The sequence below is a fragment of the Mus musculus genome, chromosome 1 (assembly GCF_000001635.26).
Source record: "Mus musculus strain C57BL/6J chromosome 1, GRCm38.p6 C57BL/6J".
Taxonomy (NCBI): Eukaryota; Metazoa; Chordata; class Mammalia; order Rodentia; family Muridae; genus Mus; species Mus musculus.
This window is the reverse complement of record NC_000067.6, coordinates 152,953,978-152,967,375: the sequence shown is the minus strand read 5'-3', so window position 1 is coordinate 152,967,375 and position 13,398 is coordinate 152,953,978. Positions and strand designations below refer to the sequence as shown.

The following is a 13,398-nucleotide window of genomic DNA, read 5'->3' as shown; positions in this document are numbered from 1 at the left end:
AGGTTGAAGGCATATCCAATTCTTCTGAATCATAGATATAACTAGGGTCACATGAACTCGGGGAACAGAAGAATGGCAGATACATCTGCTGAGGCCCAGCAAGGCACAGGACTGAGTACGGGGTGAGCGTGGCTTCTCACCAGGGAAGTGGGGAGTCTTGTGGTTAATATTTAAAAGTCTGTATAGCAGTATATTTCATTGCTAGAGGTGGTTCATACAATGCACCGTAATTTCATTTCAGAAAAATCAATAAATAAAATCACGATAAAAAGAAAAAGAAACTCCTATTTCAAAAATAACAAAGAAAAAACCATTTAAATATTTATAATGCACAGTCGCATATCTCAATTGGGGGTGGCTAATAGGAGAAATGCTTACATCTGGGGAGCAGGTCCTGTGACTGGGAGGGGCAACCCCAGCATCTCCCCTCTAGGGCTCAATAAAAGCACTGGATTGAGAGTAATCATTCTTGCTGCCAAGATTGACAGCTTGAGTTTGATCCCTGGGGTCCACAGGGTGGAGAGAGAGTGAGCGAGCTAGCATGCATAAGTTGTCCTCTGACCACCACATGCTTCTGTCATACATGCACTTGTATACACACACACACACACACACACACACACAAATGCCATTTTAAACATTGATAAAACTGCTGAGCTTTGTCTGAAGCCCTTGGCACCTCTAGCTGCCTGGTTTTTGCCTCTTTTCTCTCTCCTTCCATTATGCCCATTCACACACAGTCTTCCTTCTAGCCAGCTTACTGGAAATTCTTTAGCATGCCACACTGTTACCTTTACACTTAGCCTGCTGTCACCCCCAAATGCCGGTCTCCACCCTTCCACCACCATCCCCGGGGTGTCCAACGTTCAAACTCAGATGTTCATAGCTACTCTCACCCAGGCCCACAGGCTAAGGCTGAGCCTTCTTCTCTGGCAGCCAACCCCAGTGCCCTCCAGGCCTTGCCTGCTGTCCCTTTATGGCAGAGAAAACCAAGATCTAGGGATCAGATGGCTAGTGATCATGTGACCTGCTGTGTTTGCTTTGCTTGTCTCTAGAGACCGTCCACAAGACGATCCTCCTGGGCACAGAGGGGAGTGTCATGGATTTCCATATTCCTAAAGTCTCGTGCAGTGCCTGGGTCATATTCAGTACTCAATAAATACACTTGGCGCCATCAGTGAGTGCCAGCTTTCTAATGACTCCACCCTTTCTGACCACAAGCCTAGTGAAGACTGAAAACGGAGGATAGAGAGCTGACTCCCTAGTTAAGAGCACTTGTTGCTCTTGCTCAATCCCCAGCACCTACACAGGGAATTGCAACCATCAGTAACTCTAATCCCAGGGTCTCGGATGCTTCTGTTCTCTGAGGGCACCGGGCACACCTACGGTGCTCAGACATGTATTCAAGCAGAACACTCGTGGATGATGCTACTATCTCGTCTGTTAACTCATTCATTCAACAGACATTGGCTGAACAGGCACTGTGCCAGGCACTGTGCTAGGGGCCCATATACATCGGAGGTTCTAGACACAGGGCAACAAATGAGACATGGGTCTTCCAGGCAGAGCTAGGTATGGATAAGAATGAGGTAGATGGGGCTGGAGAGATGGCTTACAGGTTAAGAGCACTGACTGCTCTTCCAAAGACTGCTCTTCCAAAGGTCCTGAGTTCAATTCCCAGCAACCACATGGTGGCTCACAACCACCCGTAATGAGATCTGACACCCTCTTCTGGTGCATCTGAAGACAGTGACAGTGTACTCATGCATAAAATTAATAAATCTTTTAAAAAAAAGTAACGTCATGTATCTACACATATCTCTATCAGCATAAAATACACACACGAATGCATGCACACACACACACACACACACACACACACACACACACACACAGAATCTTAAGAACAGAGGTTCAAACTTTAGTGTTATTTTGTTGTGTTTTCACCTGTTCATTTGAGATAGTCTAACATCAGAGATATGTGCATAAATGTTTCTCTGTGATTCATAACACATCAGTTAATACTAAATAAGAATTCAAACAATTTTTGACCAACAAAGACTGTACTGACTTACAAGGAATAGTGTAAGAATTCAATATATCTATTCAATGTATAATCAAAAATCAAACATCTTCCTTTCCTTAAACGTGTGTATGTCAGGAAGCATCAGACTTGTTTTGTTTAGACAGGCTGTCCTTGAACTCTCCACCCTCCTGCCTCTAACTCCCCAGTGCTGAGACTTTAGGTAGATACTAAAACAGTCAACTCTCAAAGGCCAGTGAGCCTCTTAATTATGAGGGGAGTTGGTATATGTGGTGTGTGCACTTGGATGTGTGTGTGCATGTGTTTGTGCTGGTGCACTAGCACCCCTGTGTGTGATGAGATACTGTCTACTACTCAACCAGGAGCTCACGAATCCATCATGGATGGCTAGTTAAGGAGCTTCTGGAATTCACCTGTTTTCACTCACCAGACATAGCCACCATACCCACCTCACTTTTGAAATTCTGAAAGTTAAAAGAAAAAAAAAAGGCTTAGATACATAGACTACGATCAAATCAAGCAAAAAGAAATAGTTCCTCATTTCAAAACTCTAAGAAAAGCAGCCTTCTGGATCACAGCCCATAGATGTTTAAACGAATCCCAAATGGGACCCGGGGACTGAAGGTGAGAAATATTTGGCTACAGGGAAAGGGCTCTGATGCATAAAGGCCAAGGATTAACTCAAAAGCAGACGTGTGGTGAATCCGAGACGTTTCTGGAAGTACTCGCCCATGATGCATCTGGGGACTTCGCTAGAGACCACACAATTGTCGCACTGTGCACTGCGCATGTCATTAGTCCCTGTCACACTGATACATGCTGTCTGAAACACCTTGGGCAGATTCAAGCCAGTCTCATGCTGTGGGGCTGCTGCACACAGAAACATAACGATTTAATTACAGAAAGCAAAGGCTTCCCAGGTCTTCTTGTCTCTCTTCTGTGTTTAAGCACCAACATTGTATCTATTTGCATTGTATTGTGTTCAATTTTTTTATTTAATAAATTGCTGTTTGGAGTTGCTGGCTTGAGTTTCGTAAAATACTGCTAAATGAATTTTTGGCTTGGGGGTTATGTTCTAGTTTGCTTTCCATTGCCATGATGTATCCCATAACCAAAAGCAGCTGAAGAAATAGAGAGTTTATTTAAGCTTACAAGTTACAGTCTGTCATGGAGGGAAGGCAGGGCTCAATGCAGGCACTGAAGCAGAGCTACAGAGGAAACTGTCTACAGGCTTGCACCCGCTGGCTCGTTCACCTGCCCCCGTATGGTACTGTCCACTAGGGTGTCCCCATACCAATCGGCACTCAAGAAAATGCCCCATAGACACAGACATAGACCAAGGGGGTGGCGCCAATTTTTCGGTTGAAACTCTCTCTTCAGGTATGTCAAGTTGACAAGCAAGCCCAACCATCACAGATTAGGGCAGGACTTCCAACCATTCCTGATATGGCCTAAACTTCTGCCTGTGTGTGGGGGCAGTTGAATCAGAATTCTGAGTACCACTGACCATAAAATTAAAGCAGCAATAACTCTCAGAAACATGAAGATGTTCTACACCTCTTAGTATCAAATATTCAGTCAGGATTTAACTCCTTGTTTTTGTTTGTCTGGTTGTTTTTTTTAATTATTGTTATTTCCTGGCTTAGTTTTATTTTGTGTTTTTTTAGATAGCTTCTCATGTAGCCCAGATTGGCTTCAAACTCATTTTGTAGCTGAGGTTAGCCTTGAACTTCTGGCCTTTCCCCATGTGATGCCTGAGTGCACCATCAAACTAGGTTTATTTGGTGCTGGAATCAAACCCAAAGCGTCCTGAATGGTATGCAGACCAAGTGAAAGACAGCCCCAGCCTCAAGGCTTAATTCCTTATGTAAAAACAAAAAAACATTAACATGCAAATTTTCTTTCATCTATGTAATAATAAAATTCATATGTATTATATTTGTATATTTATATTTAAATATATTTATTATATTTATATACATTATAGATAAATATAATTTGTCATAATAAAATGACAAAAATACATGTATACTAAAGAGTTGTTTTAGAATAAATTTCTCTGATTTATTATCAGTAAATGGTGTGTATGTGTGTGTGTAATACATATATATACATATATGTGTATATATACATATATAATATATATACACATGCTAGGGTTAGGGTTATTTAACCCTATTTATATTTATATAAATATATTTATATAGTTGGGATTGGGTAAAAAATTGTCTTTAGGTAAAAAAAACAGCTGCAAATAGAAAAATTTTCAGGAGCCCTGTTGTAGACTATCTTTGGCTTAGGATGAATTCTGCATAGGAGATTTGCTTCTTACAAGCAAGTCCTGTCCACACTGAGGCAGCCACTCCATTCAGCAAGAGAAAGCACATCAAGCTACCTGAGTGTACTGGCCCAGTCTTCCTGTATCATGAGCACACACGGCTCCTGCCCCAGAAGCATCTGTGAGAGCCCCACGGAGAACCCTGAGTAGACCCTCAGCTTAGCCTGTGTTTGGTGGGACTGCCTGGTCCTGCTTGATGGTGCTACCCCACCGTCTTGGGAAGGGCATGCTTTTGAGAATTTTGTGACCTATATATCAGTTGCTCCCATTTCACAGCCTTCACTTTAAAAAAAAAATCAATTTAAGATCTTGATTATCTTCCAATTTCATACTAAAAAAAAAAACAAAAAAAAACCCTTTTGATCTTTTTAATTTCCTTAATGCTGATGAACTTCAGCATTGTTCGTGTGTGAAGCACTTTGAAGAATGCATTTGGAGCTGCCTGGGAATGTTCCATAGAGCAAGCAGACATACCAGGCCACAGAGGGACTTGGAACTTAACGGTTTATTTCTCCTGTTTTAGTGCTTGGTAAGAATATGAATTTCTTAAAAATTTGAAGGAAAATCCACTCATGTTCACTTTGTCCACCAGCTAAAACCTGCTTCTCCTCTGGTGCTTTTGATTATGTGCCCCGGAGAGGCACATACAAACCAGCAAACATGAACTTCTGTTTACTCCCCCAGGGACTTTCAGAGGCACTACGTGTCCTTCCTGAATAGCAGCAGCCAGGGCAGATGCCCATCTGCTGTCTTGATTCTGTGTTGTTGAAATGTGTGTCTAAGAAATCACCACGTCTTCTCCCTTCACCAGCCTCCTATGTTCAACATTCAATTCCAAGCGTTAGAGAGACAGCTGGGGGTTCAGAGTGCTTACTGCTCTTCCAGAAGACATGGGTTTGGTTCCCATGTCAGGCAGCTCACAACCACCCAAAACTTGAAGTCTAGGGTAACCTATGCCTTCTTCTGGCCTCTGAAGCACATACATACATGCATACATACATACATACATACTACATACATACATACAAATAAAAAATATAAACTCTTAAAAATACAATTAAGTCAGGCAGTAGTGGCACACGCCTTTAATCCCGGCACTTGGGAGGCAGTGGCAGGCGGATCTACAGAGTGAGTTCAAAGCCAGCCTGGTCTCCAGAGTGAGTTCCAGGACAGCCAGGACTACACAGAGAAACCTTGTCTCGAAAAACAAAAACAAACAAACAAAATATACAATCAAGCATTGATTTAAAAGATATGAATATTTTCTTTACTTAAAAACAATACCAAAGTCCCTTCACTACCATTGGGGGGCAGGGGGAGGGGGAGAATCTGGCTTCTTTAACAGGAGTCACAAGCTCTCACAACTGACTAGACCTCACCTGCCTCTCTAGCATGTCTCCTCCCTGTACCCTTTCTCTTGAGGCATCTTGAATTTTTCTTGATTCTGACCCCTGATGACTGTTTCATTGTCTCGGTCCATGAGCGTGCTCAGCCCCTCTGCCTGGCACAGACTTTATACTGCCCTTTATTTCTTATTTATTCAGCAACTATGGTGGGACACCTACTCTGTGCTAGGTACTAGGACATAGTCAGTGACTAAATCGCACACCGTTTCTCTCCTTATAGAAATCCAATTATAGCGCGGAGTTGGAGGTGAAATGGGAGCTATGTCACAGAGACAGCATCAGGTGGTAAGAAAGCAAATGTCAGGGAAGCCAGACTTATTTAGGAGTCAGCGGGGGTTCTCTTGAGAAAGTACTGTTGAAATGAGGATCTAAATAAAGGTATCAGTAGAAGTAAAGAGTGGGAAGGGACGAGAATGCTGGGGGAGGTGGCAGAAATGTTCTGAGCATACAGGAAAACTGGAAAAACAAGGCCCTTTCTTGATATGAGCAGGAGATACCTCTGCTGGTATATTTTGTTGTTGGGTTGCGTTATCACCGAGGAGCTAGCTGTGAGATTCTTCTTGTCCTTGTTGCCAGCTAAGTGTCGATGGCTCCCTCTTTCAGCAGTAAGAGTGGTTCTCAATATCGTTCTTACAGTCACAGGCATGGGTATGAAAGGGTATTGTGGATTCAAGTCTGGACATCGGAAAACTGCTTCCTTCTGGATTTCCACATATTCCCCTGTTCAAATGACACACCTGTACTTCTGCTTTGCTATTTGTAATGAACTATAGAAATGATCCCTGAAAGTAGAGTCTTCTGATTTGTAAAATGAGTTATACTATGTTCTAGGTTAGCCAGACATAGTGCAACATAGCTGTGAATCCCAGCACTCAAAATGCTAAGGCAGAAGGATGGTAAGTTCAAGACTAGCCTGAGCTGTATATCAAGTTGTAGCACAGCCTATGCTACATAGTGAGAACTTGACTCCAACTCCCCCACTTCTGCCCTCTCCCTTATCCCAAATCCCTTTTGTCTCATAAGATAGCAAGCAAATCCATAGTATGGAGTACTATGTTGTGTTTAGTGAGCATTTAATACTGTAAGTATTTCAAGCACATTGAATGCTCCCCCACCCCCAGGATAAGTAAGGTCTTGTGTAGCTCTAGCTGACCTGCAGCACTCTATGTTGACAAGGCTAGCCTCTTAAATGCTGTCTTACTTTCTGGTAGTTATCATTGGCCCTCGAGTTCATTTCAGCTGTAACAACAGAGGCTACATTCCATCTGCACCCACAGAGAGCAGAATCGGACTCTGCTCATTTCAAATGATCCGATTACTCAAAGAAAAACACACTGAAATGGAAACACTGGAAAATCTATTTTACAGTCATCAAAAGTAGCATCTGCTCTGATTAAACCATCTCTTTCTTCTTTTATGCCCAAACTAATCTATCAACCTCTTTCTTTTCTACCCAAACTTGCTGTTTGACTACTCAATGATAGATTTACCACAAATAGATCAATATAAATATCTATTAGTATTCCTTTTTAAATAGAGATTACACATCTGTATGCTGGAAATGGTATTTCAGTATAGTTTTCTTTAAAGTTATGAAAATTAAGAATTTACATAAAGATCCTTCGGGCTTCACATTGCCTTCTGATGCAGCGAGGTCGATCTGTGCATAGTGACATCACTAGTTCATAGTTTTACTTTGCTAAAAAAAAAACTTTGTATTCATCCCTGAGAACAGTTCAGCTGTGTCAACTATCTTCGTCACCAATACTACGTTTTCCTATGTTTCTGTAGTCTACAAATTGGATATATTCAACTCCCCTTTCAGAGTAAGAGAAAGGTTCATTCTAAAATGTTTTACAGATATACAAAATTGTACGAGGTATAATTTATACAAATGAAGAATGAGGCTTGGGGGATGGCTTAATCAAAAGTTCTTTCTTTGCAAGGATCTGAGAACCCACATACTTTTTTTAAAGGGGCGGGGGGTTGGTGACACAATGCTTGTAATGTCAGCATTGGGGAGGTGAAGTCAAGCAGATCCCTGGGGATTTGAGAGGCCCTGTCTTAAAAGAAGTGGGTGGCTCCTAAGGATGACACCCAAGGTTGTCAAATGTCCTTCATGTACGTCTCTTCAAACACAGACTCCTGAACACACACAGAAACAATACACAAATACATTTCAAAAACAGAAAAAAGTGAGTTTTTTAGTTCTAAATGTTGATTTTGTTTGTCTGTTTGTTTATATTTTGTCTTTTCCCCCTTTGGAAAGCAACTCAATTTTAAAACTACAGGTGCTCTACTAAAGCAATTTAAGGGGTTTTTTTTTTGTTTTTGTTTTTGTTTTTGTTTTAGTTTTGGGAGTTTGTTGTTGTTGGATTTTTGTTTTGTTTTGTTTTGTCTTTGAGGTATAGTACGGTACAGATCTCATGTAGCAGCCTTATGAAGCAGGTATAGTACAGTACAGATCTCATGTAGCAGCCTTATGAAGCAGGCTGCCTTGAATTCCTGATCCTCCGGCTTCTGCATCTCAAACTCTGGGTTACATTTACGTAACGACCAAATTTCACATACCTAAAGAAAGTCTGATAATATAATTATGAGCTGGGCAGTGGTGGCACACGCCTTTAATCCCAGCACTCGGGAGGAGATGCAGGCAGATTTCTGAGTTCGAGGCCAGCCTGGTCTACAGAGTGAGTTCCAGGACAGCCAAGGCTACACAGAGAAACCCTGTCTCAAACAAACAACAAACAAACAAACAAACAAGATAATATAATTATGTTAAGTACTTATGTATTCTTGGGGAGAAAAACCTTAAAGTCATTTTTTTAAAGAAAATAGGTGGGTAGCTTGTCCTCTTTCTTTTCTTTTCTTTTCTTTTCTTTTCTTTTCTTTTCTTTTCCTTTTCTTTCTTTCTTTTTTCTTTTTCTCTTTCTTTCTTTTCTCTTCTTTCTTTTTCTTTTTCTTTTTTTTTTTTGAGAAAGAGCTCCCAAGGAAACACGCCCCCAAGAGTTCAGTAAGCTGATGGTCAATCTCGTTCTAATTAGGATACAATTAAAGGGAATAGTGCTCATAAGATGACCAACCAAATTAGCTGAGCACTTCTTCCTAGCTCATGCACTGTGGCAGTGTCTGTAAGCGGGATCTGTGAGGTGAAGCTCAGGACAACTCAGAACTGGGTGTCCCTGTGTAATCCTAGCATTCAGGAGGCAGAAGTAATAGGGTGAGAGGCTCAAGTCATCCCTGACTGCACAGCCATGCTGAGGCCAGCCTAGGGCCCTTGAGACCCTGCTCAATCTCCGAAAACCAATTCCCCACTTGCAAAAGAGATGGTGCCGATATCTGTCTTGATAGGTTGTTAATATGACAAGTTCAAAACATACATGAAAAGCCTTTAACTAGAAACTGCCCTACAAAAGTAATTTATAAAGCCAAGCATGGTAGCTCATGCCTGTTCCAGTACTTGCAAAGGCCGAGGCAGGAGAATTAACATGACTTTGAGACCAGCTTGGGCTAAGAGTGAGATCTATTATCAAAACATATAAAACAAAATAAAACCAATTCACAAGGAAGAGGGAGGTAGATCTCTCTGAGTTTAGGACTGGCCAGATCCACATAGTAAGTTCTAGGCCATCCAGGACAATAAAACTGAGACAGGGTCTCAAAAAATATGAAATTAAAAAAACAACAAAAAATTTATAGGGCTGCTAAAATGTCTCTGAAAGCAAAGACGCTTGTTACCAAAGCTGACAACCTGAGTTCAGTACCCAGTTCACACACAGTAGAAGGGCAGCAATTCTCACAAGTTGCCCTCTGACCTTCATATGAAAGCTGTAGCACATGCATGCACACACATGTACTCATGCACACACACATGCATACTCACACATACACACACGTGCATGCACACACATGCACTCATGCACACATATGCATACTCACACACATACACACATACACACACATGCATGCACACACACACATACATACACATTGCATGCACACACATGCACAATCACAAATAATAATGAAATAGATGTCAAAAATAATTTTCAAAATGCAACAGAAGCTCAAAGATACCGATAAGAGATTCCACAATAAACGGTTTGATATCTATCTCATCTTCTTCTTCACATGTTTCTGTACTTTGGAAATGCCTCCATTAGGTGGTAAGCTCCTTCCACCCAGAGTGAACCCACATCACAGCCTTTTTCCTGTGTTTCTTTATGTTACACTTAATGGACACTTAAAAAGGCGTTCTTGACAGCTATTCTTGATTGGTCCTCGGTGCCAATGGGAAGTGACTAATGGCCACTGTCAAATGTCTCCATCCACAAAACTCTTCTGCTACCACCCCTGCCTGCTTTCACATTTTATCCCCAAAGCTCCAGGAGAACTGTCTGGCCAGCATTCCCTCAGTAACCGCCCTTATCGCTGCTACCAAACTCTCCAGCTGCAGTCCCATGCCCTTGCTCTCCATCAAAATCAAAATCTGACCCACTTCTAATCCTACAGCAAGTGGGATTTTCCACATCCTTAGTCCCTGAAAAAAAGGAGGAGCACCCACTCTCCCACTAAAGGCTCCTAAAGCCAAAGAGTTCCCAAGGAAGCCCGATCCTGCCTGGCCAAGGGGGAGGGAAACAATATTAGCAAACGACTGCCAACGGAAAGTGAGCCATGAGGAGGAAGAGTAGAAGAGAAGGCACTGAACTCACAAGAAGGTTAAAAGTGGTGGCTGCCCAGGTTGCTGCTACTTCAAAAGACTGGGGATGTGGCCTACCTTGCTGCTGGTTTACCTTAATGCTGGAACAAAGCACCCTGTTTAACAGGCAAGTTGGCGACATTTCTGAATAAACACTTTTAAAAGCTTACAGAATAAAGCAGAAGGAATGGCTGCTTCTTAGACGTCCTAACTTTCCCCGTTCCATAAGGTGGCTACTGAACCTGTCCTGTGTGCAGGGTAGTTTTATAATGTTGTCCTGTTAGCCGTAAGGCCCAGTGCAGAATAATCTTTTAGGGTTAGAGGAAAGAGTTTTGGCTTATGCATTTGGGGTGGTCTTCACGGATATGCTGTGGCTTTCATTAAACAGCCTAGGAAAGCTCTGGCAGTCCTCCAGACCTGGGCAAACACGTGTGCCCGCAGCCAGTAGCAGCGCTCTGCGTTTCAGCACCACCGCCTGTGGAGAGCGCCTCACCGCAGGGCCGGGTCAGGGACTCTCACCCTGCCCTTCTCCCATCCCCAGAGCCCTGGCTCTCCCTTACTCATTTCCTTGAGTCCCAGGGGAAAAGAAAAATCACCCCAACTTATAACTTCTCAATTTCTGCTTTTAAAGTGACCCCGCGTCCCCCTCTCAGGGGTCTAAACGCGCACACACCCTGCGCCTTTGGGTCCTAAAGCAGTAGCCTTCGAGCGGCGTGGCTTCCGCACCGGCGGCGAGAAATTTCAACCTGCGTGGACAATTACCTCTTTCCTGCCTCTCTGCTGGACCTTTATGCACGCACCCGAGACGCCTGAGCTTTCCCCCTCTCACTGTACGTCCCGAACCTCAAAAAACAAACTCGTGAAGACACGTCCCTACCCCACACACGAGCTCTCACGCACATTCAAATATCCATCTTCACACTCACACCGCAAGGATGCCGGTTGTCATCGCCGCCTTGGGCAGAACCTTGGCCAACTTGGGCCGGGATCCATCTCGCCGGCTCGTGGACCACCTCCCGAAGCAGTCGCCCCGCCCCCTCCCCTTTCCAAGGCAGCCGGAGCCAAACCTCGGCGGGGCAGTGGTACCCTTCCCTCTCCATTAGCCAACATCCACCGCTCTGGGCCACCAAAGCTACAATCTCCAAACATTGTCCGTTGAGCCTCCTGGAACCGCCAGCCAAGCCCAGTATTAGTCTCCTTGAAGCCCCAGTCCCTGCCACTGGTGTGTCGTGTGCGAGTGTTTGTGTCTCCGAGGCACATTTAACTCCTTCGAGCTTTCTGCCCATCCTAAACAAACAGCACGTTATCTTCAGCCCTTCTCCTTCCTTCTTCGCACCCCAACCTCTGCCCCTATCCCCACCCTTGCCCGCCAAGTACTCAAACCACCGCACTCCAGGGCTCTAACCAGGCGCCCCCACCCCACCCCAGAGGACACTCACCCCCCAGCCCCGCACCTCCCCCATCCCTGGCCCTCGGCGAGGCGATCTGGCCCCACGCTAGAGAAGCCTGGAAAAAACGCAGTTTGCGTCGGCTCGTGCTAGCGGGGATAGTTGGGGCTGACCTGGCACCAGCCTGATCAGCCGGCGCACCCCTCCGGAGGGGCGCACGCCTTCCTGCTCAATCGCCTTGGAAAGCCCTGATATTGGCGAGAGTAGAGCAGCGGAAGCAGCCTCCGGGGTGGGCGGGAGGACTCACCGAACATCTGAATGTGCCCTTTAGTGATGGGATTGAAGCTGCCGCAGGCCAGCAGGATAACGTGGGTCTTTGTGGTCTCGGTCATGATGGGATGAGGTCTCTCGCACTGATCCAGGGGTTGCCTCTTTTTGTGTCTCGATATGTCTGCAGACGGAGAAAGGAAGGCGAGGCTCCGGCGGTGGATGCTGTGGACTCCAAGGAGCCGCTCTAGACGCAAACCGCGTCACTCCCCGCCTCCCTTTAACGCTTGCCACTCCGGCTCGATCCAAGGCTGCTTTTGTATTGCTCTCCCTTTGGCTCTGCTTAGTCCTACTTCCTCTCTAGCTTCTTTTGCGTCACTGGTCTTGGTTCCTGACCCTATTGTTTCTACCCTCTCCACCCCACCTCACTGCATCTTACTTTATCTACAAGGAAAGGAGTGGTACCCTGGCATCCTTACAGCGTGGTTGCTGGCTATGTTCTCTCTGTGTCAAATTTCGTTTTCCTGACTCACTTTTTCTCTCCCTGTCTACATTCCCTAACATATCCGACTTCAAAAATGTTTGATTTTATGAATTTTCTTTTTCATGAGCTTTAATATTTAAAGTGACAAATGATAGGTTTTCTTTTCAATAGTGTTCATTTCGGATTTTTTGTTTTGTTTTGTTCTCCTCCCTTATTTAGTGATTCTAAACTATTGACTGGAATCCAAATCTTGACCTGTGGCTACTAAGAAAGCCCTTCTGCTAATGTTGGTCCTTTGTGTGGGTTGAATTATGGGTTTGGGCAGATATGAATGGGAAATTAGTAAGGCTAAGTATTACGAAATTCCTACATCAGCTGTCCAAGTTGAGTCAGTCACCACTCTATGCTTACTTCTTGATGCTCACTCTCTATTGGATGCTGCTGTGGACCCCGAATGATAACTGAATTAACTCACTGTCTGACAGAGCAGATTGGACGGAGTCTGAGAAAGCCTCTCTGGCTTAGACGACATTTAAGGCAGGCCTATTTAGACAAGAAGTTGTTGGTACAGAGACCCGGAGACAGGCTTCCAGTGCTTGTGAACATGAAAGGAGGGCCATATAACCAAAAGTCCTGGACAGGTGGGCAAACAGTAGTAGAGAAATGTGCACCCAGTCATCATATGGGTTTAGGATAATGGACAGGAAGTTCTTATGAGTCACTGACTTACAGTGGAATAACAAAAGGAGGCCATTGAAATCGTTAGACAGAG

The 13,398-nt window shown here is 44.1% G+C and overlaps 1 protein-coding gene across 4 annotated transcripts in view; it reads right to left on the bottom strand.

Annotated features, from left to right (window-relative positions):
- Nucleotides 1-12,595, bottom strand: part of Nmnat2 (nicotinamide nucleotide adenylyltransferase 2) — a 164,486-nt gene extending 151,891 nt beyond the window's left edge. The window contains exon 1 of one of the 4 annotated variants that reach the window (XR_387163.4): nt 12,183-12,595. Coding sequence is in view for 2 of the 4 variants with exons in the window: in XM_006529456.4 (XP_006529519.1) it covers nt 12,183-12,267 (85 nt within the window). In the remaining 2 variants the exon portion in view is untranslated. The remainder of the gene's footprint in view (nt 1-12,182) is intronic. The other 3 variants (XM_006529456.4, XM_006529455.4, NM_175460.3) reach the window with 3 other exon arrangements.
- Between the last annotated feature and the right edge of the window lie 803 nt (nt 12,596-13,398).